General features: G+C 45.3%; 1 protein-coding gene across 2 annotated transcripts; it reads left to right on the top strand.

Moving 5' to 3' along the window:
• Nucleotides 1–254: 254 nt before the first annotated feature.
• Nucleotides 255–22,893, top strand: LOC144170773 (serine hydrolase-like protein). 2 transcript variants are annotated; one of them, XM_077700763.1, is made up of 4 exons: nucleotides 255–627; nucleotides 2,533–2,625; nucleotides 6,105–6,555; nucleotides 21,002–22,893. In XM_077700763.1, exons 2-4 carry the CDS (start codon nucleotides 2,600–2,602, stop codon nucleotides 21,542–21,544), a joined length of 1,020 nt encoding a protein of 339 aa, XP_077556889.1. In that variant the 5' UTR covers nucleotides 255–627; nucleotides 2,533–2,599; the 3' UTR covers nucleotides 21,545–22,893. The 2 variants fall into 2 exon arrangements, with proteins under 2 accessions (XP_077556889.1, XP_077556890.1); XM_077700764.1 differs by lacking the exon at nucleotides 21,002–22,893 and adding an exon at nucleotides 15,148–18,265.
• Nucleotides 22,894–24,615: the final 1,722 nt, after the last annotated feature.

The raw sequence follows: 24,615 nt of genomic DNA, 5'->3' as shown, positions 1-24,615 counted from the left end.
AGTGAAAACATAATTAGCTGCCAAGGATACCAGAAAAGCGTGTAATAATTATCGTTTTGATGAGAGAACACACGGCCAAAACGTGCTGCACAAAATCTTGCGGCAAAATAAAAGCTAAAGAAAAGCCTCCAAAACAGGTGCTGCTCTCTATAGTAGGGTGACTACATGGAAACAAAATGGGGTGCTAGATCGCAACACCTGTGTAGAGTGAACTAATAACCTGTGCATGTGCGCCTTGCATTTTATTTCTGTGCTGTCGTCACTGTCGTCATGTCGTCAGCTGTCGTCGACGCTGAGCGGCTGAGCCGCTGAGCCGGCTGCACCGGCTGAGCCTGCTGAGCCTACTGAGCCCGTGCGTGCAGCTGCGCGGTTTCCTTTCGGGTGGTGCATTCGAGATTGCTGCTTGACCTGCGACACGGTGGCACGCGTGCGGTTAAATTTCGCGAGACAAGTGTTGCGGCAGCCAGCAAGCTTCCGGTAGCCGGCGTTATGTAATTGATTGCAACCCTTTTTGCGTAACTCCCAAGGCCGTCTACATCTTTGCCGGCCGACCAGTGCAAAAACTGTAGCCTTCCTTGTATGCCCAGCCAACATTGGCCCAGCGCCTCCAGCATCGTCGCGTCGGACGTGAGTTTGAATAATTTTGGAAACTTTTTATATTGCTCACCACAAGGCGCGTATTTACCAGCAACTGTATAACCATTAAAAATTGTATGTGCAACCAACCAAACAAGTGTACAACCTGATCGTGGCTGAAGCAGTGAAGGCTGCGCTTGTCAACATCAGCAGCTTAACGTCAACTCGTGAAACTTTTTACTTGCTAATATCTAAATTCACGCTATGTATAATTACTTCTTTTGTATCGAAGGTTTCTTTCTAGTTCAATGTTTTCAGACGTCAAACTTAATTGATTTTGCAAACTTCCTTGCAACGAAGTAAACGTTCCGAAACAAGCGAGTAAGAATTGACTTTATTTTTCAGAGATTGCGTTAATCTAACCGGAGTTATGGCCACGTTAACCTGGTCCAGCTAGGCTACGAAGAACTCGGTATTCGTATTTTATGCTTAACAATCTTTAGTAATTATTTTTATGTATGTCAACCAAGGATTCTTGCAGCCAGTAAGGCATACATGACAATGGCCACATCATAACCTTGGCAGACCCTTCAGAAAAGAAAAAAGTTAACTAGCACCTGTTAAGCGTGTCAATCATGTCAGTGTCAATCAGCCAGTGATAACAAGCCGTTGCACAACTAACCACCATACCAAGTATGCAGCATGCAGCAGGGGGTTGTGTACAGGCTACCACTATTGTGCGGAAAAAGCTGCATTGGCTAGACCGGCCGTTGTATCAATGACCGAGTTCGAGAGCACAAGGCCAGATTAAAAAATGTTCCGTCAGGGCACTTGACCATGCACCACCGAGACTGCAACAAGTGTGAAGTTGACTTTCGTGGCGTCATTACCATGCACAAAGACAGCGATAGGCTTGCACGTGAAATCTTTGAAGTGATGGAAATTGAAGGAAACATCGAGTGTGTCCGCACTGCATCAGTTGCGCTTACAGACAAAGAAACTTTTTCTGCGCACTGAATTGCACCATGATCACGTGCCTGTAGGGAGAGTATAAAATGCACTAGGCAAGGCAAAATAAAATTCAATTGGTACTGCCACCGTTGTGCTTAGTCTTTCATTTGTGTGTGTCCCAAGTTAAATTTAAGCTTACCAGTATTTAAGTCGTGAGTGTTTAGAAAAGGTGGATTTCGAGTTGCCCACTTTTTGCGTCATTGTGTGATGTTGCAAAAGCCCTAGGACATACTTGGGCTAGGAGACAGAAATAAGCACGCAGTACACCGACTCAGTGCCCTTATGAAGGAATAGGAAGTTTGGAATCTCTGATCAAATCCAGTGCAGAACATTTCAGCATGCAGTAACCGTATGCTGCGCATATAGACTTTGTACTTGCTGCAGACCATGAAAGCAGCTGAAATTTGACAACTTGGGCTCATCCAAAGCGCCAATGACTTGTGAAAAAAATAGCAGGCATGATCTGTTTGTAATTCTTTGGACTTAGCTAACAATTCATGTTTATTTCCCTAATTTTGTTTTCCTGAAGTTGTTCATTAATTGGCTTAGTATCACAAAATAGCACTTCTTTGTTTAAAACACTGACACTAGCTGTAGCTGTGATACCACAAAACAATTCAAACAGTCGGTTAATTTGCTTTGCATTCAGTCAGTTGCGTTAATTACGGTAGGCCTATCGCATATCAAGTTAAGTGCGGAAAAGTAGCTGTTGAGTTGCCACCCGCCCTTGCTTCTGTTTTCCTCAATACATAGCTTATTTGTTTGAAGTTCTCATTAAAACTGGTGGAAGTGTTATTCCTTTTGATTAGAGTGAATAGTCCCTTGGATGCCTGCTGACAGCATGGGTGTAATGAAACCAGTGTTGTAGTCTTATTAGTCCAAAGTAATTTCATGCGCCGATGCTGGGAAGTGTCTTTGTGAGTTGATTCAATGTTATTGTTGCAGTGCCTGGCAAGCTAGTCAGGGTGTCTGACTATCTGCAAGCTCTGTAAAGCACCTGCTGTTTTTCAGCATGTTTCCGGTTGCAAGAGCTTTGAAGTAAGTGTGCCCACTCCTCGCTGAAGCATGAGCCCTGTGCATGTGTAAAGGTACCCTCTCAATTTCCACTGCTCCTAGCCAGCTAAAGCTAATTTTTTTATGTGTCACAGTACCAGAGAATGGAAATTATTTGAGCTGAAATGTTTCTTTCTTGATGCAGACCGAATAATACAGCGCTCATCTTTGCAGCAGCTGCTTTTTTGTCTCTCGTGCAGGTGCACATGGAGCATATCTTTGCAACTTATTCCAGTCATTAGGATGCAACTGGAAGCTGGCATTATTGACACTTACAAAGTCAAAGTATGCTCTCTGACACAAGGAGGGTCAGAACATTAGAATAGTCAACCAATGTAAAAAAATCTAGTCTGAAAAGCGCTGATTTGTCACCAGACATACCAGCAAAAATGTTCAAATTTTTGCGCAGTTCAAAAAATGGGCGCCTGTAATATCACTGGGCTGCTGTCATTACTTCAAGCTCTTAAAGGTTCAAGGTTGAAAAATGTTTGAACCCACAGGAAAAAGATGACATTAGATTGAGTTGTTTTAGAAATTTTTTGCACCTTATGAGATGTATGCGTGAGGAATCTTTGTGCTACAGTGTAAAACTTTTCTGTAAGTGCACAAAGGGCACTCACTTTAGTATTGTTTATACTTAAGGGATCTGATTTTAAGCCATATCATTCAAATTCACAGCTAAGCGTTAGACTAGTACATTACTGCTTTGCACAGAATTAACTTCTAAGTAGAATTGCCAAGTTTCGTGCTTTTGACAAAATAGGGCACCGAAATTGTTGCCCTTTTTTGTAATGTGTATGTGGGCCGTTAAAAAGAAACCAGACAAAAATATTTAAATGCGCTTGGTTCTAGAGTTCGAGAAAAATGTTTTCTGGCTTACGAAAATGGACAGAATGAAATATGGACATGCACTTGGTCTCGCTAGCTTTGTACTATCAGTAAAGGTCATTGCAGTCGTTTCCTCATCAGCTAGGAAGGCCCCAGTTTCTTGGTCCCAATTTTCTTTTGGTTTAAAAGGATGCAGTGAAGTACATTTGTCATGTCTTCAGTTGTGGCTGCATTGTGTTGTACTGCTCACGCAGTCTTACATCTCAGCCGAAGTCTGTAGCCATGTTTTGTTCCCACTGGTTGTTGAATGATTAAATATTGCTTACAACTTTTAACTTGGCCCAGAGCTGGCAGGCTTGTGCTGAGCTAACAGAATTCATTTATGTATATGCTTTTCTGTCTCTACTGCAGTGAGCTTTCTAGAACTTTTGGTTAAGGTTAGTGGGATTGAGTTTTTTTATTCTTAACAACCGTTATATTCCACTTCTATAAGGGCATAAGTTTTTATCGAAAGGCCTTCTTCTTGCTAGAGTAAAAAATTAGGTACTAAATACATTTTCAGAATTTTTTTTGTGCGCTGCAGCCTAGTTGAGCTAATGAAAAGGTTGAATGGAAGTACGAAACTACGGAAGGCAGGTGCACAAATGCAAATAAGTAGCTACAAGAAACAAGTCACATTGCAGCTATGGGTAAATCAGAGCAAGTGTAATCATTCAACCCTTTCTTAGGCTCATGGTATTGCAGAAATTCATCATCATCATTTATTTACCCTGTCTTGGGCATTACATAAGGGGGGCAGAAACGAGGGCTTGCGATGGTCGTGATAACTAAGGGGAAAACACGACAGCAATAACAAGACTATGTAAACACAACAACAGCAACAACAAGAAGATTACATAAACATGACAACAGCAATGACAAGAAGATTTCACAAGTGGGGGAAAGTGAAAAACATGACAGCGTGTACATGTTTGGAGAAAGAAAAGAAAAACAAGACAGGAGGAAAATCAAATGGAACACCAAAGAGAAAAAAATCAGCCAACATGTAAAGCAGGTAAAGACGTTTTTGGGGAGCAACAAAAAAGGACTCATCCCCGCAGCCGTTTGACCACATGGGGTAACAAGGGCTTTAAAAAACCGAAGGACAAAACACAACAGATTTAACATCATCCATAAAAAGGTGAGCCAGTATGGAGGGTACACAAGCAAAGTAGGCACACAACAGGGTTGTAGTGATCCCTGCAACGGTTTGAGCGCATGTAATCACGAGAGAAAATAAGGAGGAAACATCACATGGGGCGCCAGTAGGAGGCGGATGGGTCAACAAGAATCAGATTAGCGCATGGTGTAACAGCGAATAAAAAGAGCCAGGAGAATTGCAGACAAAAAGTAGTTCAAAGACAGTCTACGGATTGCACAAGGAAGAAAGTCCCAGCACTCACTGGTGAAGAAAAAAAAAAAAAAGAAATTTAAACGGATCAGTCTTGAGGCGATAACGAAGGCTTCAAGTGGGACGGGATCTTGCACAATCATTAGCCAGTGCCGTGAACTGGGTAGGCCTTTGTACTAGGGCACAACATGGTTGCTTAATTAATGTGCAGAGGATCTTCAGCCATTCTAAACGGCGACAAATGCAAAGGGTGAGACTTCAAAGGGACATAAAAGGGAATTTGCCAAACCTTTATTAGCTGCTATGTTGTGTAGCTCAGCCTATGTAATCTCTTATTCGGCTATTTTGTGGAAGCGTAGAGCCTCAGTTGGTCTGTAGATGTCACGGGAAGAAAAATGCCACATGCCCTATGCAGCTGCTATTAACTGTCACATTACACTGGTTTCCACAGTAATTTGAGGCTGTTCAGTTCTCCAAACTTTTCATTTCTACCTAAATTATGGCTCGCATGGACTCCTTGTTTGCTCACGTTCATTTTGTTCTATGTTGAACCCACTCTGCTGAATTATTCCCCGGAAACATGCTTGTGTGTCGCCACAGTCAGAGCATCCAGAGTTTTGGGGGCCATGCAGTGAGAACATTTTTCTCTCTAAAAGAAGGCACATGAATCAGCTGGAGAAAATCTTCGAAAATGACCGTGAGCTGATAAAGTAGGTGGTTGGCCGTAAGCTGGTTAAATTAAATTAAAACTACTTTGAGGTCTGTTAAGAACAGTTGGATCATAAAAATAAGATTAAAGAGCCTCGATCGTAAAGATATGGTACGTAAAATGGGCAGCTTTTCTGTGCATTGTGCTTAACACATAATATTAGATACTTTTGGGGGATCCAAACTATACCACACACATTCAAGTAAACGATGTGCCAAAGGTTCATGGCTGGATTTTCTGTGAAGCCATGTTGCAATATGCTGCAGATATCCCGATTTTCTGAGTGCTTTGACTCGCTGCAGCAGGAAAACCATCAGATGAGTGAAGGAATGGATGACAAGGTGAACATTTCAAAAGCATCACAATCATGTCCCTTGGAAAATGAACATTCATTTGCTGAGTCTGAAACAGTGACGTTCAATTTCCTTTTGTTTACCTAAAAGGTGCTTTCTTGCATGTTCCAAAGGAATGGAATTCAAAGTTCTGATGTTGGGCTGGTCTTTCAGAGCTCTCCACAGTAAGGTAACCTGTGCGCAGGTCTGCAAAGGCACTGCAGAGGTTTGTGTCCTGCACCTGCCGGGGTGTGTGCCGCGTGGCCACGACCAAGGAGGTCCCCGTGGTGGAAAGGGAGACGCGGGAGCTGCAGATCCCCGTCCCCTATGGCCACCTTGCGGCCAGGGAGTGGCTGCCTGCGTCCAGCGAGGACCCGTCGCGCCGCCTGCTGCTGCTGCACGGCTACCAGGACAATGCGGCCAGCTTCTACGACCTGGTGCCCCGCCTGGACCCCCGCTGGCACGCGGTGGCCATCGACTTCACGGGCCATGGCCTCTCCTCGCACCTGCCCCTGGGGGCCCCCTACGTGTCGAGCCTCTTCTCGCTGGACGTGGCGCGCACCGTGGCCCACCTGGGCTGGGACCGCTTCTGCATTGTGGGCCACAGCATGGGGGCCCACCGTGGCTTCAACTACGGCGCCCTCTTCCCCGACAAGGTGGGTGGCGCCATCATTGTCGGCCTGCCGTGTCTGCCGCTGGGCAAATGCCACTCTTATCGGTCCCCGCACGGGGCACGTTGTGTATTTGAGGGGACGGTATTGGTGACACCGTGGACCCGAGCTCCCGCACTCGTGCTGTAACCAACTGTGTCAAAGAGTTTTAAGGTGAAGGGTAGAAGCCTTGAACAGTGGCCATCAGAGCCCTGGTCAAGCTCCGGCCGATGGGCTCCCTGTCTGTCTACTAGGCAGGGAGCTCCGGGACCTCATTGGCCATCAGGGTAAAGCTAATGAAGCAAGAATCCCTGTTCTATACTATTTTCCTATCCTATGCTATTCTATACTGTGTAGTTTCATCACAAAAGATATTCTGCCATTTCGACAAAATAAATAAAGGAAATCTGCAGAAAGTCACAATTAGTTCAAATTTACACTATGTACAAGGGAGCGGCTGTCCCGAGCTTGGACTTCGGACTGAGGCTCCATGAGCTCGCTAAGCCGTCGCAGGCTGCCGGCTTGGTTCGTCTCCTGAGGGGAGACTCGCCGTGCCTCGTGGTCGAAGAATGAACATCCCTTGTGTGACTGGCGGTTTGACCGTGTGCGAAAAAAGGCCCCGGGGAAGCCCCCGCGCGCAGTTTCATGCCTCTGTGGGAGAGAAGGGTCTCCCCAGAGAGGAGGAGGGTGCTCGTGGGCTAAAAGGGCAGGCCGGTACGTCGTCCAGTGGGGAAGGTCGTGTTGCGTCTCACGTAAGAGCCCGCGAGACTCAGCGCACTCCTTGCCGCTGACGGCGGTGGCCCCAACGGCAGCGGCAGCGGCCTCCTAGCTCTAAGCGAGACATGGGGACAGACGTGGTCCCCACTCTAGGCAGATAGCAACAGTTTTAAATTTAATCCAGGAAGGTGCACTTGTGTTTTGTTTTTCAAGAGGCGTGGTATTTGGCCGGATCCAGATATCAAACTCAGCGGTGTCTCGATTCAGTCAAAAACGAAAACAAGTTTTTAGGTGTACTCCTTGACAAAAAGCTCACATTCATCCCACTTATCAAACAGCTAAAACATAAATGGTTAAAAACAGTGACTATCCCGAAGGTTCCCTCACACCTTTATTATGGTGCTTACAAACAACTTCACCTGCGTGTTTTTACTAGCTTAATAGGTTCGTGATTGGACTATGGCAGTGTCGTCTGTGGGACAGCCACTAAAACATCCCTGAAAATACTGGACCCAGTGCTGCACCTGGGACTTTGCCTTTCATGTGGTGCCTTCCGTACTAGCCCGGTCGAAGCCTCTATGTGGAATGTAACAAATGGAGCCTAAAACGTCAGCGGACAGACGTTGACCTGCTTTATACTTTTAAAGTCTCTTCAATGTCTAACCATCTTTTTAAGTCAGTTTTTTGTGATACATTCATATCTCAACTCCTTTTCAATTGTCCATCTATTTCTTCTCTCTTCTCACTCAGAGTGAGAGAGGAGGAGTCGGAACTTGCTGTCTCATTTTCAGATACAGTCGAACACGGACATATCTAACTACGAGGGGATCACGAAATAGTTCGATATATCGATAATTCGAAATATGAAATATGCCTACCTGACGCGTATCTGAAAACTCCGCACATCACTGAGAGCTTTTCAAAGTCGCTACAAGCTGTACCTTACCGATTTGTTCCTCACAGCACAGTAAATTCAAAGCCACACCGCTGCGGTAACGACGATTTAACAAAAAAAAAAAATCTGTCAGCTTCGCTTGCTTCTTCTTCGTCACAAGGATGTTCTAAATCCAAAGTCTTCCGTTTTTTTGTGACCATGGCTCCGAAACGTGGGCCGTGGACAAAAACACGTAACACGCCACATGGATCCCCCTGCACGATCAACCACTGAAAACCGCTCCAGCATGCAGAAAAAATGCCAGAAACCGAGCGTGCCAGGAGAAGTCACCATCATCATCACATCCACGCCATCAGGAGAAGCGCACTTGCAGGGGCACTTGGGGCACAGCGTTCAATATATCGAATGTGCCCGTAATCAAGAGTTCGATACACACGTACAACAGTGCTATACTTTTGCAAGGGACAGATATAGACAATAATTCGATATATCCGTGTTCGATATATCCGTGTTTGATATATCCGTGTCCGACTGTACCATCAAAACTTCCATCACCGATTCTCTAGCACCTTGGCAGCTTTGCCGGGTATCATGTGATGTATCTTTCACAAATGTTGAGAAAAACTGAGCACCCAGAATCGCGGTCTTGCAACATTTTATGTCGCTGCGGCACACATACAAGTGTGTAGAGTTCTACACTGACGCCTCAAAAACTGCCACCACGGTGTCCTGTGCTGTGCATGGTGCCACCATCTGTAAAACTATGATTACAAATACTAGTATCTTCACAGCAGAGGCTTATGGTATACAGTTGAAGGCCACAATAACGGATCCACCCGGGAAAGCCAAAAAATTCGCTTTTGCGGGAATTCCGTTGCCGCGAGAATGAAACACACATGACGGGAAAATTGCTCACAAACAGAGCATTTATTTCTGAAAGTCAGTTATAGTATTACTTTGCAAGCCTTACCTTGTAGCAACTGCACAGCTCAGCTATCCCACTACAAGAAGTGGTTTATTGCTAGTCGTCGTGCAGGCCTAAGAACAACCGAATCGCGTAAAATGCATCCAAACATCCCACACATTTTCTCTGCGCGTTTTTCTCCTCGGCCCTCAGCACCAAGCATGCAAGCTAAGTTCCGTCTTCTCTTGGAAAACGTTGCTAGGCAGTGGTGCCTCGACATTTCAGTGCTGTTCACAAAACAAAGTGAGCACTTCTTTGTTGACGCCCAGAGAGGCCACAGCCATCACTGTTCTGATTTGCGCACGTGCACCATTAACTCTTTCGGGACCGCCGGAAAAAATGATGGAAAAGGGAGGTCTCGGTACAAATTTTTTATAACATAAAACAAAGGCACCATCCTGCCTTAGCATATACCAAAATGCAGCTAATTATATGTTCTTTGACACACAACACCAAGTTTTACTTCAACACTGACGATAGAACCATGAAAAAATCTTAAAGTAAGAACTTCGTAAAAAAACTACAGAAAAAGATAGAAAAAAGTGTAAATATAAAAATATTAAAAAAGAATAAAATTATTTCAGGATATACAAAATCTAACTCAATGCTTTCTTTCTTCATCGCGAACGTTTTATGCGGCTTGGTGTAACTGGTTTTTTGTTTTGTGTGTGATCTCTTTGGCACTAGGGCCATGGCTACGTCGCTGCCCAGGTACATGCCGGGCTCTCGTCTCGGCAAAAACTTAATCCGTTTCTGCGCTGGTGGCAGTAGATCACCACCATAGGTAGTTAACACCCTAGCGAACAAATATAAACCAGCCAGAACATATTTCGAGCGCACATACCTACTCCAGAGCCAATTGAAACCGAAACCAACACCCACCTTCAAGTGCGATTTGATGTTCCAGGCTGATCGACACCCGAATCCTCGAGCTGAAATCCGATCTCTAAAGCCGCATTCCGACTCTTCACTGCCACTCTCATCGTTAAAATCCACAGTAGAAGGCGAAGATATGCGAGACGAGACAAGGCGGATTTCTTATCGCGCTCACGCGAGTATGACGCCATGTTTGTTTACATTCGAAACCACTGCCCGTCAGAATAAAATATCTGATGCGTTGCCGCCTGGCGATAAAAAAAGGAAACTTCACAAAAAAGAAAACTCCAGTTTTCAAACTATCTCCTAGATGTCGCTAGGTGTTCCATCGAGCGAAAATTTGTATTCTGCAGGCTCGTGAAACCATCGATCATATGTGATCGATGGCCTATGGAGCGGTCCCGAAAGAGTTAAAGAGTGGCGTCATTGCTTTTCAGAATGCTAGAGCGAGCTGCAGGTGGTCCCAAACTCGTCGACGCTAACCTCCCTTCTTCCACTTGTGCCACTGACTTCAGCCATGATGGCTGCCTTATCTGGTAGCGATAAAAACTTCCGCTTTTGATTGAGCGCAAACATGCAATTGCCGCACACACAACGAACGTACCCGTGCCATTCAGCGGTAGCCTTGTAGCGTAGCCCAAGCCAAAGTTGTGTCGTGAGTCACCATGTGTCGCCCCCTGGTGATGTCACTGCGAGGCTGCCTCCACGGCCACCGATTGTGTTATCTTTTATGTAAATACATATGGCGGTAACCACGCAAGTGTGCTGTGGTAAAATTTTACGCACTTTGAGTCCAAAAAAAAAAATCACGCCATATCCACGGAATGAATGATGATAAGTGGGGCGAAGCTCGAGAGGGGGAGATCATCGGTAACCATAACTCTCCCGTGAAAGTTCGCCCATTACATCATTAAGAAAGACGTAAGACTGTGTGTGTACATTGTACAAATCAACTTTTATTTTCGGAGTCAATGCTCCCAGGCCCAGACCTGGTGAAAGACCCCGCGCCATCGAGGACTACCCCGCACCTCCACCACAATTTGTCACGTAGGATGGGACACAACGGTAAAGAAAGAACTTTTATTTAGGGCGAACTTGTGCCCGAACAAGACGAGAGGAAACGAGCAAAGGTCCTTGCGTCTCGTTCGATCTCCGAGAGCGACTGCCTGCGTTCGTGGCGTGATCTCTTGCGTGATCTCCCCCTCGCAGTGCACGTGCGCTCGCGCCTCTGTTGGCGAACACAGACAAGCTCGCGCTCCCGGTGCCGAGTTTGCGCTGCCGGTTGCAGCCGGTTCTTGCGCGTGCAACACGGCCCACTTTGCGACATCTCCGAAAGCATGCGGCGGTCACGTACCACGAGACACAAGGGATGGACAGACCCATGGCTTTAGGAGCTTCGCCCCTAAAAAGCATTTAATTAAGCACTTTTTTGACACTGTGAGCCTCAAATTGGTAGATAAAATGCCGAATGGGCTTGGAACGAATCTCGTTAACGCAGGATCGCTTTCCAAAAACATTTTATCGCCGCGAGATATGAAATACGTGGGCTTCTGTGGATGTTCTCTGGGAATCCGATAATATTTCATTGCTGCAGGAATTTCGTACTCGTGGGATTTTGTTATCACGGGGTCTGACTGTACTCTTTGTTGCAAATCATATTCTTCAGGCTCGAATTCCCCAATCCATAATCTATACTGATTCCTGGGTGTTGTGCAGACATTGTCGTCTCAAAAGCCTTCCAAATACCATGTTGTGAATCTTGTCTTTAACACCATTATGTCTCTATACGCGCTAAAACTCTAACTGATGATAGGCTGGGTTCTAGGCCACTCAGGGGTTGTCGGGAGCGAGGTTTCGGATCAAGTGGCAGCTGCTGCTGCACACACGAATACAGTGGATACAAAAACAGTTTCCTACACTGACCTCAAGCCACACATCAGACAACACCTACGAGAAACATGGCAAACAGACTGGAGTGAACAGACAGACAACAAACTACATGTTGTAAAACCACACTTGGGACCAAGACACGCAACAGATGCACTGAAGTGGCCTTGGCAAGGTCACGGATAGGCCACACACATGTAACAAACTACCACTGGGTCTCCAAGGCCACTATGCAGCAGGTGTGGAGAGAGCCACATTCCACATTCTCACTCAATCCACATTGTCACTCAATGCAAGGCACTTGACACAAAAGGCACAAACACTTCCCACAACTATACACACACCATATTCCACTACAACCATCACACTTTCTGGGTGAAAACCCCATGATTTCTCAAGGCACATTTTGAATTACCTAACAGAAATCCAGTTTTTGCACCTCATGTCATACCATGCATAATCACAATCTGGCCCTTTACACCAGCCATCCTCATTGCCTCTTAATTCATTTCACATTTATTGTTACTGAAAGACTTTAGTGTATACTTTCCCCCCACTCTCTGCAAATAATTTTTTGGCGCTCTTTGCTCATAGTCCGCCTTGAACCATAAAAATCCAACCATCATCATCATCATCACTCCTATGGGCATTGTGTTGCGAATAATTGCAAAGGGGACCGCAGATTGCGGCAATGTGAACTAGTACAGGGTGTGCGCTTGGAGGAATTTGGCTGCTTGCTCATGGAAACAACAGTTGAAAATTATTTGCGAACAAGGTCAGTTTCTTTAAAGCAGTGTGAAGTACTGGAGAAAGTGCGCGTAGAGGGAAAAGATTTCTCACACAGCGGGTCGTTTGCCATTCCTCACTAGTACTTTATAACAGCTACAGGACCAGAGCCTTCTATGAAGCACCCCGCACAGGACACCTTGGGCAGTTGGGTGACAGTGAGTGGCGACACTTCGGACCCAGAACCATTGCAAAGTCATTGCAAGGCCTCAAACGGTGGCCGTTGGGGCCGTGGTCAAGTCCAACCAATGAACTTGTTGTTTGTGTGTCAGACAAAGGGCTCTGGGACCTTGCTGAATGCAAGGGTTAAGCTCTATTGACAGTTGAAAACACCATTCTCTTTTTCGGGTCCAAGGGTATTTTCAAAACTCTCCCCAAAACTTGGATCAGGCCCCAGACATTATGCGCTGATATCTCAACTTCTCACCCCTATCCACAAGTGTCATTATAAAACCTCAAGAACTTCCCCCACTTCTTTATTATTAAATCCCCAGGCAAAGCTATGCCTGCAACCTGAAGTTCAGTGTGCCTCATTGAAAAGGTAATGAAAAATGTTGTAGGTGAAGGTTACAAAGCCTGAAGACTAGCATCCAGAGAAAGCCTCATCGAAGTAACTGACAGAGAACAGCTTAGCAACCCACTCAGTCAAAACATTATTACAAAACAGTTGCTTATTTTCTATAAATCTCGCAAGGTTATGGAGAAAGAGCAAAAGAAAAGTTGTACTATATTATAGCAACTTGACTAGCCCTAACAACTTGAAGGGGTTAACAGTGCATGTAGACGTGAACAATGAAGAATGAAAAGAGAGGGCAAAGCTTTCTTGGTCGCCCTCAATTATTGAATCTTTTATACTTAATGAGTCTTTTGCAGTGTCCCAAGGCTTAAGCTCACAAGTCTCCCGCAGTTCCATGGGTGCTCGGACTCATCGAGTGCTGCAAAGGAAAATTTTACATCCGCCTGAAATGCCGCCGTACAGCTGCAAAGCTTTCTTGAAAACTTTGCTGCGGTTGAAGGGAAATTTGTCTTGATCCAGGATTCAAACCCAGGACCGCCCCCTATCCGGGGCAGCTACTCTACTTACACAACCGTGGCAGTTCCCCCCAAATCTACTCAAGGTCTTCCACTGTCACATGAGAGCTCAGGCTCACTCTTTCTCATGAAGGTGTCGGGAAGTCCCTGGCTCAAGCAGTTAGGCGCTTACCTGGGCTCTTGCGAGCTCACGCTTACTCCAGCCTAAACTCGGGATGCCATACTAGTCGTAAGCTCACGCAGACTCAGACTCAAACTCGCGCGTGAGTTCAAGATCAAATGATACTGAGTAGTAAGTGTACTCTTGAGCAGTTTTAATGCGTAGCATTCTTTGCAGAGTACACCACAGCTTGGACCGTGTATTGCCCTGCGTTTCCATAGTAATGCAGATTTTACGGAAGTTCCACCTTTAGTCGGTATAATAGCATAAATGGAGATACTAATAAGTCACACAGAGTTTTGGAAAACAAAAAAAGAAAAAAAAAATTAAAAAATACTGAAAATGGCAAACCGTGTAACGCCCTGAATTTCCATAATAATGCAGGTTTCGCAGAAGTTTTACTTTTAATCGTTATGATAGCTTTAATTGAGATAATTGGTTGAACAGAATTTTGGAAAAACCGAGAAATAAGGAAAATAGAAAAAAAATTTCGAAAATGTCAAGCCATGTAACACCCTGCATTTCCACAAAAAATGCAGATTTGGTGGAAGTAATGCTTGTAATCATTATAATAGTGTAAATGGAGATAATTGGCCAGGCAAGATTTAGAAAAAACAAAAAATTTGGCTGTCATAGTCATAGTTTAATTTGTGCAAGGAGTTTGCCCACCCAGTGGTGTGCATGGCTAGACAGAAAGGTGGCTACCCTGTATTAGTGCGCCTGCTCACACTTGCACAATGAAATCACACTCGAGACAGCGGCATCAGAATGCTACCTGTTAGTAGACAATTCTCTGAATTTCTGCAGTGTTTTGTTTAGGTTTCGTAAGGGTGCATGTGTTTATAGGTGCTTTTCCTTTTGTAGGGGTCGCAGGTGTTTGACCACACAGTGGCAGCCGTGGCGTCCTGCTTTGCCTTCTCGCACTCTTTCGGTATCAGACCTGCAGCTAAGGCCTACAGCTGTGGATATTGCATTGCACTCTGTTAATAGTTATTTCCTTTAATGTTGAGCAAGTCGGGGTTTCCCATTCCACTCGCCACTGGTTGGCTGTCTGTGAGTAGTGTGTGTGCCTTGCTTCCCTTGTGGGCTGGCACTGGGAAGATAGCGTGCAACCTTGCACATTCCTTGAGCTGCACTGCAGCAGCACTGTTGCCTTCCAGCGGTTTCTGTCCTGACTGCGGCTTTTCTCTTCACTCAACTTGACCGTTCCGGTGCTTAAGCTGGTGACGCTTGTGGCCCCTGTTGCTGCAGAGCCTTTTTGTCCTAATGTTGGCTTTTCAGGTCCAGAAACTGGTGATGCTGGACGCCTTTGGTCCTTTGTATTGCCCGGCGTCCATGGTTGTGCAAGATATGAGGAAAACGCTGGTGGAAAATGTGCGCCTCGAACGGAAGGACCTGAGCAAGCCTCCTGTTTACACGGAAAAGGAGGTGATGAAGGTCTACACGGAGACCCTGCCCTTTGGCTACCAGCCCAGAAACGTCAGGACCCTCATGAAGCGGGGCTGGAGGCCCGTCGGGGAGGGCCGCTACGTCCTCACCAGGGACGTCCGCCTCAAGTGCCTCGCCTGGAACCACGTCGACAGCACGGCCGTTGAGCACTACTACCGGGCCTTCCCCAACGACTTGCTGGTGCTGATGGCTGTGCCCGGCCTGGGAGGGCAGTCCGCGAGAACAAAGCTGGCAGAAGACGTGTGCCGCATGCACTGCCGCAGCTTCCAACTCTTGGAGGTGGCAGGGAACCACCACGTGCACATGAGTGACCCAGACCGTGTGGCATGCTACATTCGTCCCTTTTTGGAGTCGCAGTGACTTTACAACTGAGCGGAAAACGTTGGTTCGGTGTTGCGTTTTTAACAAGTCGTTTAGATTGTCCTTGCAGTATGACGTAAGGATTGATATTTCGGTTTGGTGATGTTGTAACACATTAACACCTATTAGGTGTGCCCTATCAATTGTTTATGCAGTTTAGTAGTTGTTTACAATATGAATTGAAGTTTTTATTATCTCGTTAAGAAATGTGTTTACCTTCTCTAATAGCAAACCTAAGTTCTAGTCTCCGCGATACTTTTAATGTCATAGAATTTGCTCACATTTTGCAAATTAGGATGCCGTTCCTATTTTATGCTACAAATCCATATCTACGTCAAGGATTAGTCTCTGCAAAGATTTCGCTGGAAATATTTCCTCTGACAGCATTGTTATGGGAAAAGCATAGAGGCTTATATGGCCTTGAGGGGTCGCATGCACTCAACTAATGTATACGTTGAAACGCATCAAAGGTCGACCTGGCGTGTTGCTGTTTTGAAAGACGTGCCTGCCGTAAATCCGAATAACTCAAATATATTTGAATGAAGTGTTGTATTCTGCAAGTGATTTGTTAAAAAATGTCACCCATAGATTATTTCTTCTGCAAGGTCTCGTTTTTTATGTGATTCTGTTAGTGATTCTTTTTTTCTGAGGTCTAGCATTAAAAAAAAACAATTTATATGTCTAATTTTTTTAGCCATTGGCTAGTTTGTTCTAGACCCACGGCCTAGGATCACAGCCTAGAACGTTACTCACCCCTGATGTTCGTTGTGAGGTTGCGAGAGATAAACTACAAGAGTGCTGGGATTTTTTGGCATTTCCAAGGCAGTTAACTGGCAGCAATATATTGGTGGTCTTGTTGGCTATGCTTTAGGAGAGATAGCGGTGCACTTTTAAGACTAGACCACAGACAAGGGGCACAGACACAGCAAGGCCAGGTGCTTTATTTTCGTTCTTGATTCTTTTGCTCAATAATGTAGTTGCAGTGCAGCCACAAAGTATCATCTACTAAATCTGTGTGGCCAATTTCACATCTCCAGAGGAACAAAGATGAGAACTGAGATAGTGCCACATGCATGTCCTCTTGTCCTGTAGGGTCAGCACACTTAAGTCGTAGCATAAACTCACTCTCTGATTTTCGATTTTGCTCCGGTTGGCAATTTATGGTTTTAAAAAAATCCACAAGTGCTAAGAACAGCTCATCTAACAGGAGGTGATATGAAATGGGGACTTCAGAAGGGCAGCTGCCTGTGCCGAATGCGCAAGGGAGATGTTAGTCGCGCCCTAGCACACTGTCCGAGAGCACACCACATGCAGCGAGGCCAGAAGCGATGTGCTGCAGCTGTGCCAGTGCAACACCACTTGCTTTCTTCGGGCTTGGCTCTAAGTTGACTTTTTTTTATGTCGTTGCTATACTCGGTGACAACTTAAGAACGGCACCGGAAGTTGCCGCTGTGCCTTATCACCGTAGCTGGATCTTTCTCCACGCGGCGCAAGTAGGGCGTGACTGGGAATATTTTGAACATGGCGTGAGCCGTTCCCATGATTTTTTTGGACTTAATATGCTTTAAACGACTCCAGTGACGACAAACAAACTGCGTGGGACAAGGCAGACGATATCACGCATTCATAGCAAACCCCCTTCAAAACGCGCGTGCACAGACGTCACGGGTCCGGCGCTTTAGCGAGTGATACACTACATGAGGTGGTGCCGTTCTTGAGTTGTAACTGAGTTGGGACACTGGCTTGAAATACTGAGCCGTGGGCGAGCAAGAACGCGCTTACTGGATCACCCATCGAGGAGTGCGCCACTTTTCATCAGTGCAGTCTCTTTTCAGGCCACCTTAAAAGTTGCAGGAGACAAGTTAGGGAAAAGGTGGAGCCTCAAAGTGGCTTTCCTTAGTGTTTATGAAAATCCCCTGGGAAGTCCAATGCACTTAATGTTTAGTTGCTGTTGGTTGGCCGGACATCGTCAGTAGTATACAACCGTGGTGGGGTGTGTTGTCACAACAGATTTGTACTCTTAACTAATAGCCTGGTCTTTTGTTCTCGCTTGCTTGGGCTGCTCGAGCGTGATGGTTAAGCCTATTGTTACTCTCATCCCACTTCTTCAAAATAGTGATGGCGACTAGCGGTTGCTTCACCTGGCAACATTTTTCGCGTGCCCTGTTTTTGTGCTAGCACCAACCAGCACCACAGGAACTTGCTAAGGTGGATGTCTCTTTTATTTCTGCTGTGTGTGCATGAATAATTGGCCAGCACATCTTGTTCCTCTCATTCCCGATCAGCTGGGCCGCACTGACGACCGGCCAGTGTGTTCCCCACTTGACGAGGGCCGTGCTATGCTCCGTGTCTCTCTAAACACCAGTCTTTTGTTGCTTCGATTCCTGAGCGCATGCTTTAAGCGTCTGGCTGGTTTTTTCTTTCCAGCAGCGTTTTCAGTCGTTGACTTCAGCTTCCCAGGTTCAGTGCACTTGGACAGCACACTTCCTGCGATTTTATGCTGTTGCCTTCGTTGTTCTCTTAATTAACTTGTTCCCGTGGCCACTTTGTGGAATTTGTTATAAAAAAATAAAAGAGGTTCTTTCCATTTTTTCATGCTCTGTCTTTATTTTTCCTCGTAGGGCTAAACGTCAAGTACTTACAGCATGGGAAGGGCTGGGGCTTGGAGCAATCAAAGCCTTTTCGCAACATCTGGGTGCAGACATGGCAGGCTTTCGTTCTGCATGCCTTGATATGCGATAATTCATATCTGTGTGCTGCATAACCACAAGGGGAATATGTGCCACGGGGACGTTACCCCTAACTGTCTCTTGCTTCATTGGCACATAATATTGCATAGTGGTTGGAGACAATCGGTAGTTTATTGAGAGGGATGTGTTAATGCAGCAGGAGGTCTTGAAGTTAAGCTGCGGTCAGGGGACCTCCTGTGGAGCACTCGCGATGCATTGAGCAGAGGCACTGAAATGTGTACAATTTCCAAAGAAAAGATTGAAAAAAGCAATCGACTTGCAACATTGTTTCGTACGAACTGGAACAAATAGCCGCTATAATCATTATACATGAAACAAAGCGCAAGAGCTAGCAAACATGGTATAGGTTATGATTCTAGTAGTTTGTTGGAAAGATATTTTTTAAGGTTTTTAATTAATGAAAGCAATGACATTAATGATTTTGTATAGTTAGAAAAGATTCCACTATGTGGTAGCCATCCAACGAGTAGTAAATTTCTCATTATTGGTTTATATTGAGGTTATAAATTATTAAACATTCTGGTGTTACTATGAGAATTAATACATGAAGGGAGTCTCTCAAGGGGTACTTTATAGTTGAGAATTCGCAGAATATGGATGTTAATTTCTGCCTAGCAAGGTAGCGCAGAGGTGGTATCTGAAAGTAGAGAAAAAAAAAATTATCTCCGCATGGTTAATGGATGTGTTAAATGTTATCCATGCTGTCTAGTTTGGAAGTGTTGTTAGTGCAGTAAATGCGATGCATACGTGTCACCACATGTTGAACAACACTGCGGCGTTACGCGAAAGCTTGATAGAGAAAAAGAACATGCTGTGCCTTATAAGGACGGGCTTTAAGAACAACCAAAATCCAATTTTTCGTCGTATAAATTTTGTATGCAAATCAAATTTTAAATGTTTGCTATTAAGTTAAATGTTTACTATTAAATGTTTGCTATTATCTGCCTGAGAACATTACGTCTTGTGGGAACGGTACATGTTCCTAATGTTACTGGGGAGATTTTGATTTTGTTGGATTAATATGAAGCTCATTTCTGGCACTCCAAGGTGAGAAATTTCGTACATTAGAGTCAAGATGGAGGTGGAGTGTGAAGGTGTAAAAAGGAAGTTAAGGGGAAGACCAACCGCAAACATTCAATGGTACTCTCTGCACCCCCTGATGTTGGGCCTTCATCCTGAGTATGTAGCTCTCTTGATTTGCTGAGCGGCTTCAAAGACCGAACCTGGAAAACTGGGGCTCTTCGATTTATAGAGTCAGGCTCTCTGCGGATAGTCTGCAGTTGGGGCGTAGCCAGGGGCGGTGTTTCATTGTCAGAATCCCCCCTCCACGACCCCCTCCCTCCCGCTCCCGGAAATTTTACAAGTGGCACGTGCACCCCCTTCCTTTCGGCCTTTCTTCCGCCAATGCTTTTTACAAACCCGATTTATAAACCTAAATGTAAAAACGAGACCAAGAAAACGAAAATAAGACATTGTTTGTTCGCAGGCAGTTTTTTTTTTATTTTATTACCGGCGGAGTCTAAACACCCCCCCGAAAGAAATTTCTGGTTGCACCACAGGACTCCAGGCAGTCCACGGATTCACCACGCCACAGAAATATATGTGGAAAAAAAAATTCCGAATTGTTCCTCAGGGAGTTTGCAGTGAGTCCAATACTAAGAACTACGCTGGTTCATAAGCAGCCGGGACTTGAACGATTTCTCAAGGCAGCATGTGTTGCGATCTACGATCCTTGCTATGCAGCAAACAGAGCCCACCTGAGTCGCTTGCAGCTTGCCAGTGCATCCAGACCTTAGTCCTCGAAGGCAAAGTTGAATAAATTCCAAACTTGCTATGCTCTCCTTCTAGCTAGCCAAACGGGGCTGATGATATGCGAAGTTTGACGCGTTGCACAGTTGCTGGCTAAACTGTCAGTGTTCTGCAGCTTTGATGGAAGTAAAAAGGTGATGGAAAAGAAAAGCTTTCCGGAAAACATAAAGTTGGACATTTGAAAAGCATTTAGCTCATATTTAAGTGTGCACCAGATCAAAATATGAAAATGTTGCCACTACGAGGTACATTTTTTTGGAATTTGCAAATAAAGAACAACAGCATAGACACGATGTAGACAGGGTAAGAAAAGAAAGTGTGGCACTAACTGCCAACTTAATTGCATTGTAATCAGTATAAAATGCTGAGAAACAAAAGGTGTGGTGGCAGTACCTGTGCTGTCTGCGCCTCATAACTTTGCCTACCTGCGTCGTGTGCTTTGCTGCTTGTAATGGATATAAAGCAGATGTGACTGCCTGCATTAACTCGAGTGTAAATGTAGCACAGCTTCCCTGAGGTCAGTCTTCTGTTTCCATCTGTCTTCCTTTAACTAGCTAAGAGTTTGTATCTAAGTTTTCTTTCGGTACGTGTGGTTTTTGTACTAACAGGCTTGAAACCTTTTTTTCTTGTTTGTTTGCTTCTGCTGCCTTGTCTTCAAAGTGCCCGTGCATTATTTTCTATCTACATGAGCAACTTGTGAGATATCTTAATCAGAGAACTTGATCACGCGTTCACTGACCACGGCCACCCCGTTCCTCGTTCTGCAGGTGCACAAGCTGGTGATGCTGGACTGCTTCGTGCCCATGTACCACCCCCCGAACTTGGCCGTGCAAGTGCTGAGGCGCGCACTGGTGGAAAACGCACGCCTAGAGCGCAAGGACCTGAGCAAGCCACCCTCGTACACGGAGGAGGAGGTGATGGACATCTACGCCTCGTCCTGCTTCAACGCCGTGCCCCTGGGCTACCGGCCCGAGAATGTGCGGACCCTGCTGCAGCGGGGCTGGAAGCCCAGTGGGGAGGAGGGCCGCTACGTCCTCAACAGGGACGCCCGGCTCCGCTCCATCCTGTGGCAGCGCGTCGACAGCACGGCCGTGCAGGAGTACTACACGGCCTTCACGGGCGACCTGCTCGTGCTGCTGGCCCTCTCCGGCCTGCGAGACATGACGGGCAAGCGGAAGATGCTCGAGGACGTCTGCCGACAGCACTGCCGCAGCTTCCGGCTCCTGGAGCTGGAGGGCAGCCACCACATGCACATGAACCAGCCGGACATGGTGGCTGGCTACATACGTCCCTTCCTGGATCCGCAATGATGTGCGCTTTGAGATTAGCGAGTCGTGTCTCGGATGGCTCGGCAACTTGTGTGATGTGACTTTTTGGATCATCGCACCAGTGCCGTGCCTAAGTCAAGTGGGTTGCGTGCTGTCGGCGATGCGGAAAGCAGTTATTTGTTTGCTGCCAACTCTCTCTGACAGCATGATCTGTCTGTGATTTGAGGTGCTGTGACTCTGTCTTTTGCAGAAACAGATCAAAGAGATAGTCGAAAGGAAAGTTTTGTATAGGTTATAGGTTAATTGCTATGCTTGAAGAAAAATGATTTCCATGGTGGAAGTTCAGTTGTGTGTCGGGATTTGGTTTTGTAAAAAAAATGTGCATATAGGTAAGTACTCATCAAAAAAGGGGGCAGTAAATTGGCAACTCAATTTGAATGCATTTAAAGTGGTTTGGAATAATGGGAGCCTTTAGATCTCAGAATTTTGCAAACACATTTGGTGTGCTTTCTGATAGGAACACATCGCACAGGCTGATTTATATAAAAGTGACAGCTGCAAAACATGGAACACAGCCATGATTAGGCCTAAAGCACTGAGCATTAAACATGACGCGTTGACTAGGAATCTTTCTCTGGAAGCCACCTCCTTCCTTTTTTTAAAAATCTTCAAGCAACAGCATAAAAAAAGGAAAAGTCATTTTCACTTGCCTAATCGATCTCACAAAAGGTTATAGTGTTTGATGAGCGGCATTGTACAGTTGTGATGGATGTACCTACGTATGAGAGGGACTTTCACCCGTGTGGCTATGCATTTTACTGAAACCTGCTCTAAGGTTACACTGCCTAACCAGCGTTCCTCCGTTTCCAACCATTGTAATGCTACCTGCCATAGGTGACCTTCATTTAATTGGCTGTTAAACGGCAGTGGTGGGGCATTGCATTTGGATTGGTAATGTGAAGGATTTTACTCAGTATGTGTTCAAGGTTAGGCATGAACTACTTCACAACTGACCAACCTTGTGTGATGAGAGAGAAAAAAAAAAGTAGTTACTATATGGTAATGGGTGTGTTATACAAGGTGTGCAGTTTTTAAAGCCATATATTTTGCGGCCATCTTTTTTTGTGTGTCATGGTTCACTATTTTTGCATGAAGCCTGACTGGCATATTAGTTTCTTACTAGAAAGGTGGAATTTATTTGGCAAAGGGGGCACGAAGTGAGAGAAATTATTTTTTTTATCAAAGGCCACACACCTTCTGTGGCTCTCTCTGTTCACTTTCAATGTCCGACAGTGTTGTTTCTCATACCAACTGAGCTGTGAGCTGGTGCCACCTAAAAGAAGGTGGAGTTAGTGCAAACAGTAAAGCTTTAAGCCAGTTTGGTCGCCTCACTGCCTCTTTTAATAGCCTCCAATTCTTCCAGTCTTTGTTTTACACTGGCATCAAAAAGACACGGTTATTCGTGTGTGCACATTTGTAAACTTTTGGATGACACGTGAACAATCGTCTGACCAAAATTGACGCTTAAGTAAATCCTGTTTGGTCTGCCTTATAAGGAAAGGACGTTTTCAGCAAAAGTTCTTGCTGCACTTATTTTTATACCGTATTTTCGCGCGTATAACCCGCACCAAAATGGGAAAATGTCAGTGGCTAAGTAGGGGTGTGGATAATACGCGGGGATTATTCTTTACTGCAACTTCACGGCAATGCGCGTTGTGCCGTGAAGCTCTTATGCAGTAACACCGACCAAACCTTCCATTGAAGCGATTGCACGATAAATACAAGGACAAGAAAGAAAAAACAAGGACGAAAACAAGAAAAAACAAATACAAACAACATGGATGGAACCGAAGATGACCTTGTGTACAACAGTGATGACTGCGGCTCAAGTGATCGCTCTAGCGAGAGCAGAGAGCAGTGACATTGAGTGAATTGTGACTTTCGCCTTCCAGTCAGTGTATTCTACTTTCTAAATATATGCTTTTTCTGTCTACATAGTATGTGATGTGTTGCTTGAGCAGTAGTTTTGGTGCAACCTTTCCCATATCAGATGTGCGGGCAATACGCGAGGATTTTTTTTTCCTTTTCCGGCGGGCTGAAAGTCGGGGTGCGGATTATATGCAGGGGCTGGTTATATGCGCAAAAATACGGTGTTTTGCTACCTTAGTGCTCTTTTAAGAAAAATGTTTAAATAGACAGAAAATTTCATTTTGTCTTGCGTATTTATTAAAATTACAATTCATGGTGGAGAAAAATGTGCGAAACGGCGATATCAGTTTTTGCACTTTTGGCACCAGCTATGTTGTGCAGCAACTCTTGCTGCTGCACATGGTATATTTGTATTCCTAAAACACCATTTTGCCAGTACAATGAAAGCTTGTTAATTTGAACTTCAATAATTCGAATTTGTGGATAATTCGAACTGTACGATTTGGACCGGCCGAGCTCCTACCATTGGAGCCTATATATAATGAAGCGCGTTATTTCAAATGTGAGCGGGCACCCTCATGGATAATTCTAACTGCGCAACCCTGCGCTGGCGGCTTGGTGCCTGGGGTACGGCCACTTTAACGCACCCAGTTCCCACGCACGACAGGGCATCGCCTCCGGGATGTAGTGAAAAATGGATCGAGACGGTAACATTGGGTATAACCAATTCAGATCCCCAAGGCAGACGCTTTCGGAAACATCATCTTTGTGGGCTACGATGGTACAAATGCGAGTGCAGCGTTAGTGTTGCACTGACAGATGAGGACACCATTTTTTAGTTCAGAAACACAAACCCTGCTGTCGCTGCCAGTGACGACGAAGAGGACCATTGTGGCCGTACTCGCGAATGTCGTGGTCGGATGGACAACCACCCCTCTGCTCTTCGGTTTTAAAAAAAGGCGAAGAGGAGGCCTGCCGCCCTATCCACTATGTATAGCAAAAAAGTGCTAGCTGTCGCCTTATAGGACAAAAGGCAGGCGGCAATGACTGTTTTTTTTTTTTTTTTGAAGAAATAAGTACCGTATTTACACAGCTGTAAGTCGACTCGAATGTAGGTCGACCCCCAAAAATTTCACCTCTCTTTCTCTAAAAAAAAAAAGACAAAAGCGAGCGCAGAAAGCAGC

Source organism: Haemaphysalis longicornis, unplaced genomic scaffold, assembly GCF_048455015.1.
Source record: "Haemaphysalis longicornis isolate Haplotype H1 unplaced genomic scaffold, Haemaphysalis longicornis Haplotype H1 scaffold_2, whole genome shotgun sequence".
In the NCBI taxonomy this organism is placed as follows: Eukaryota; Metazoa; Arthropoda; class Arachnida; order Ixodida; family Ixodidae; genus Haemaphysalis; species Haemaphysalis longicornis.
The sequence above is the reverse complement of the archived record's forward strand: the minus strand, read 5'-3'. Positions and strand labels throughout refer to the sequence as shown.

Bases quoted from the DNA above. Each gene is read 5' to 3' on its own strand.
- LOC144170773 (XM_077700763.1), top strand. From the start codon at position 2,600: ATGTTTCCGGTTGCAAGAGCTTTGAA. The intron at 2,626-6,104 runs GTAAGTGTGCCC...ACCTGTGCGCAG, and splicing joins CCGGTTGCAAGAGCTTTGAA to GTCTGCAAAGGCACTGCAGA. The intron at 6,556-21,001 runs GTGGGTGGCGCC...CTCGTTCTGCAG, and splicing joins GCGCCCTCTTCCCCGACAAG to GTGCACAAGCTGGTGATGCT.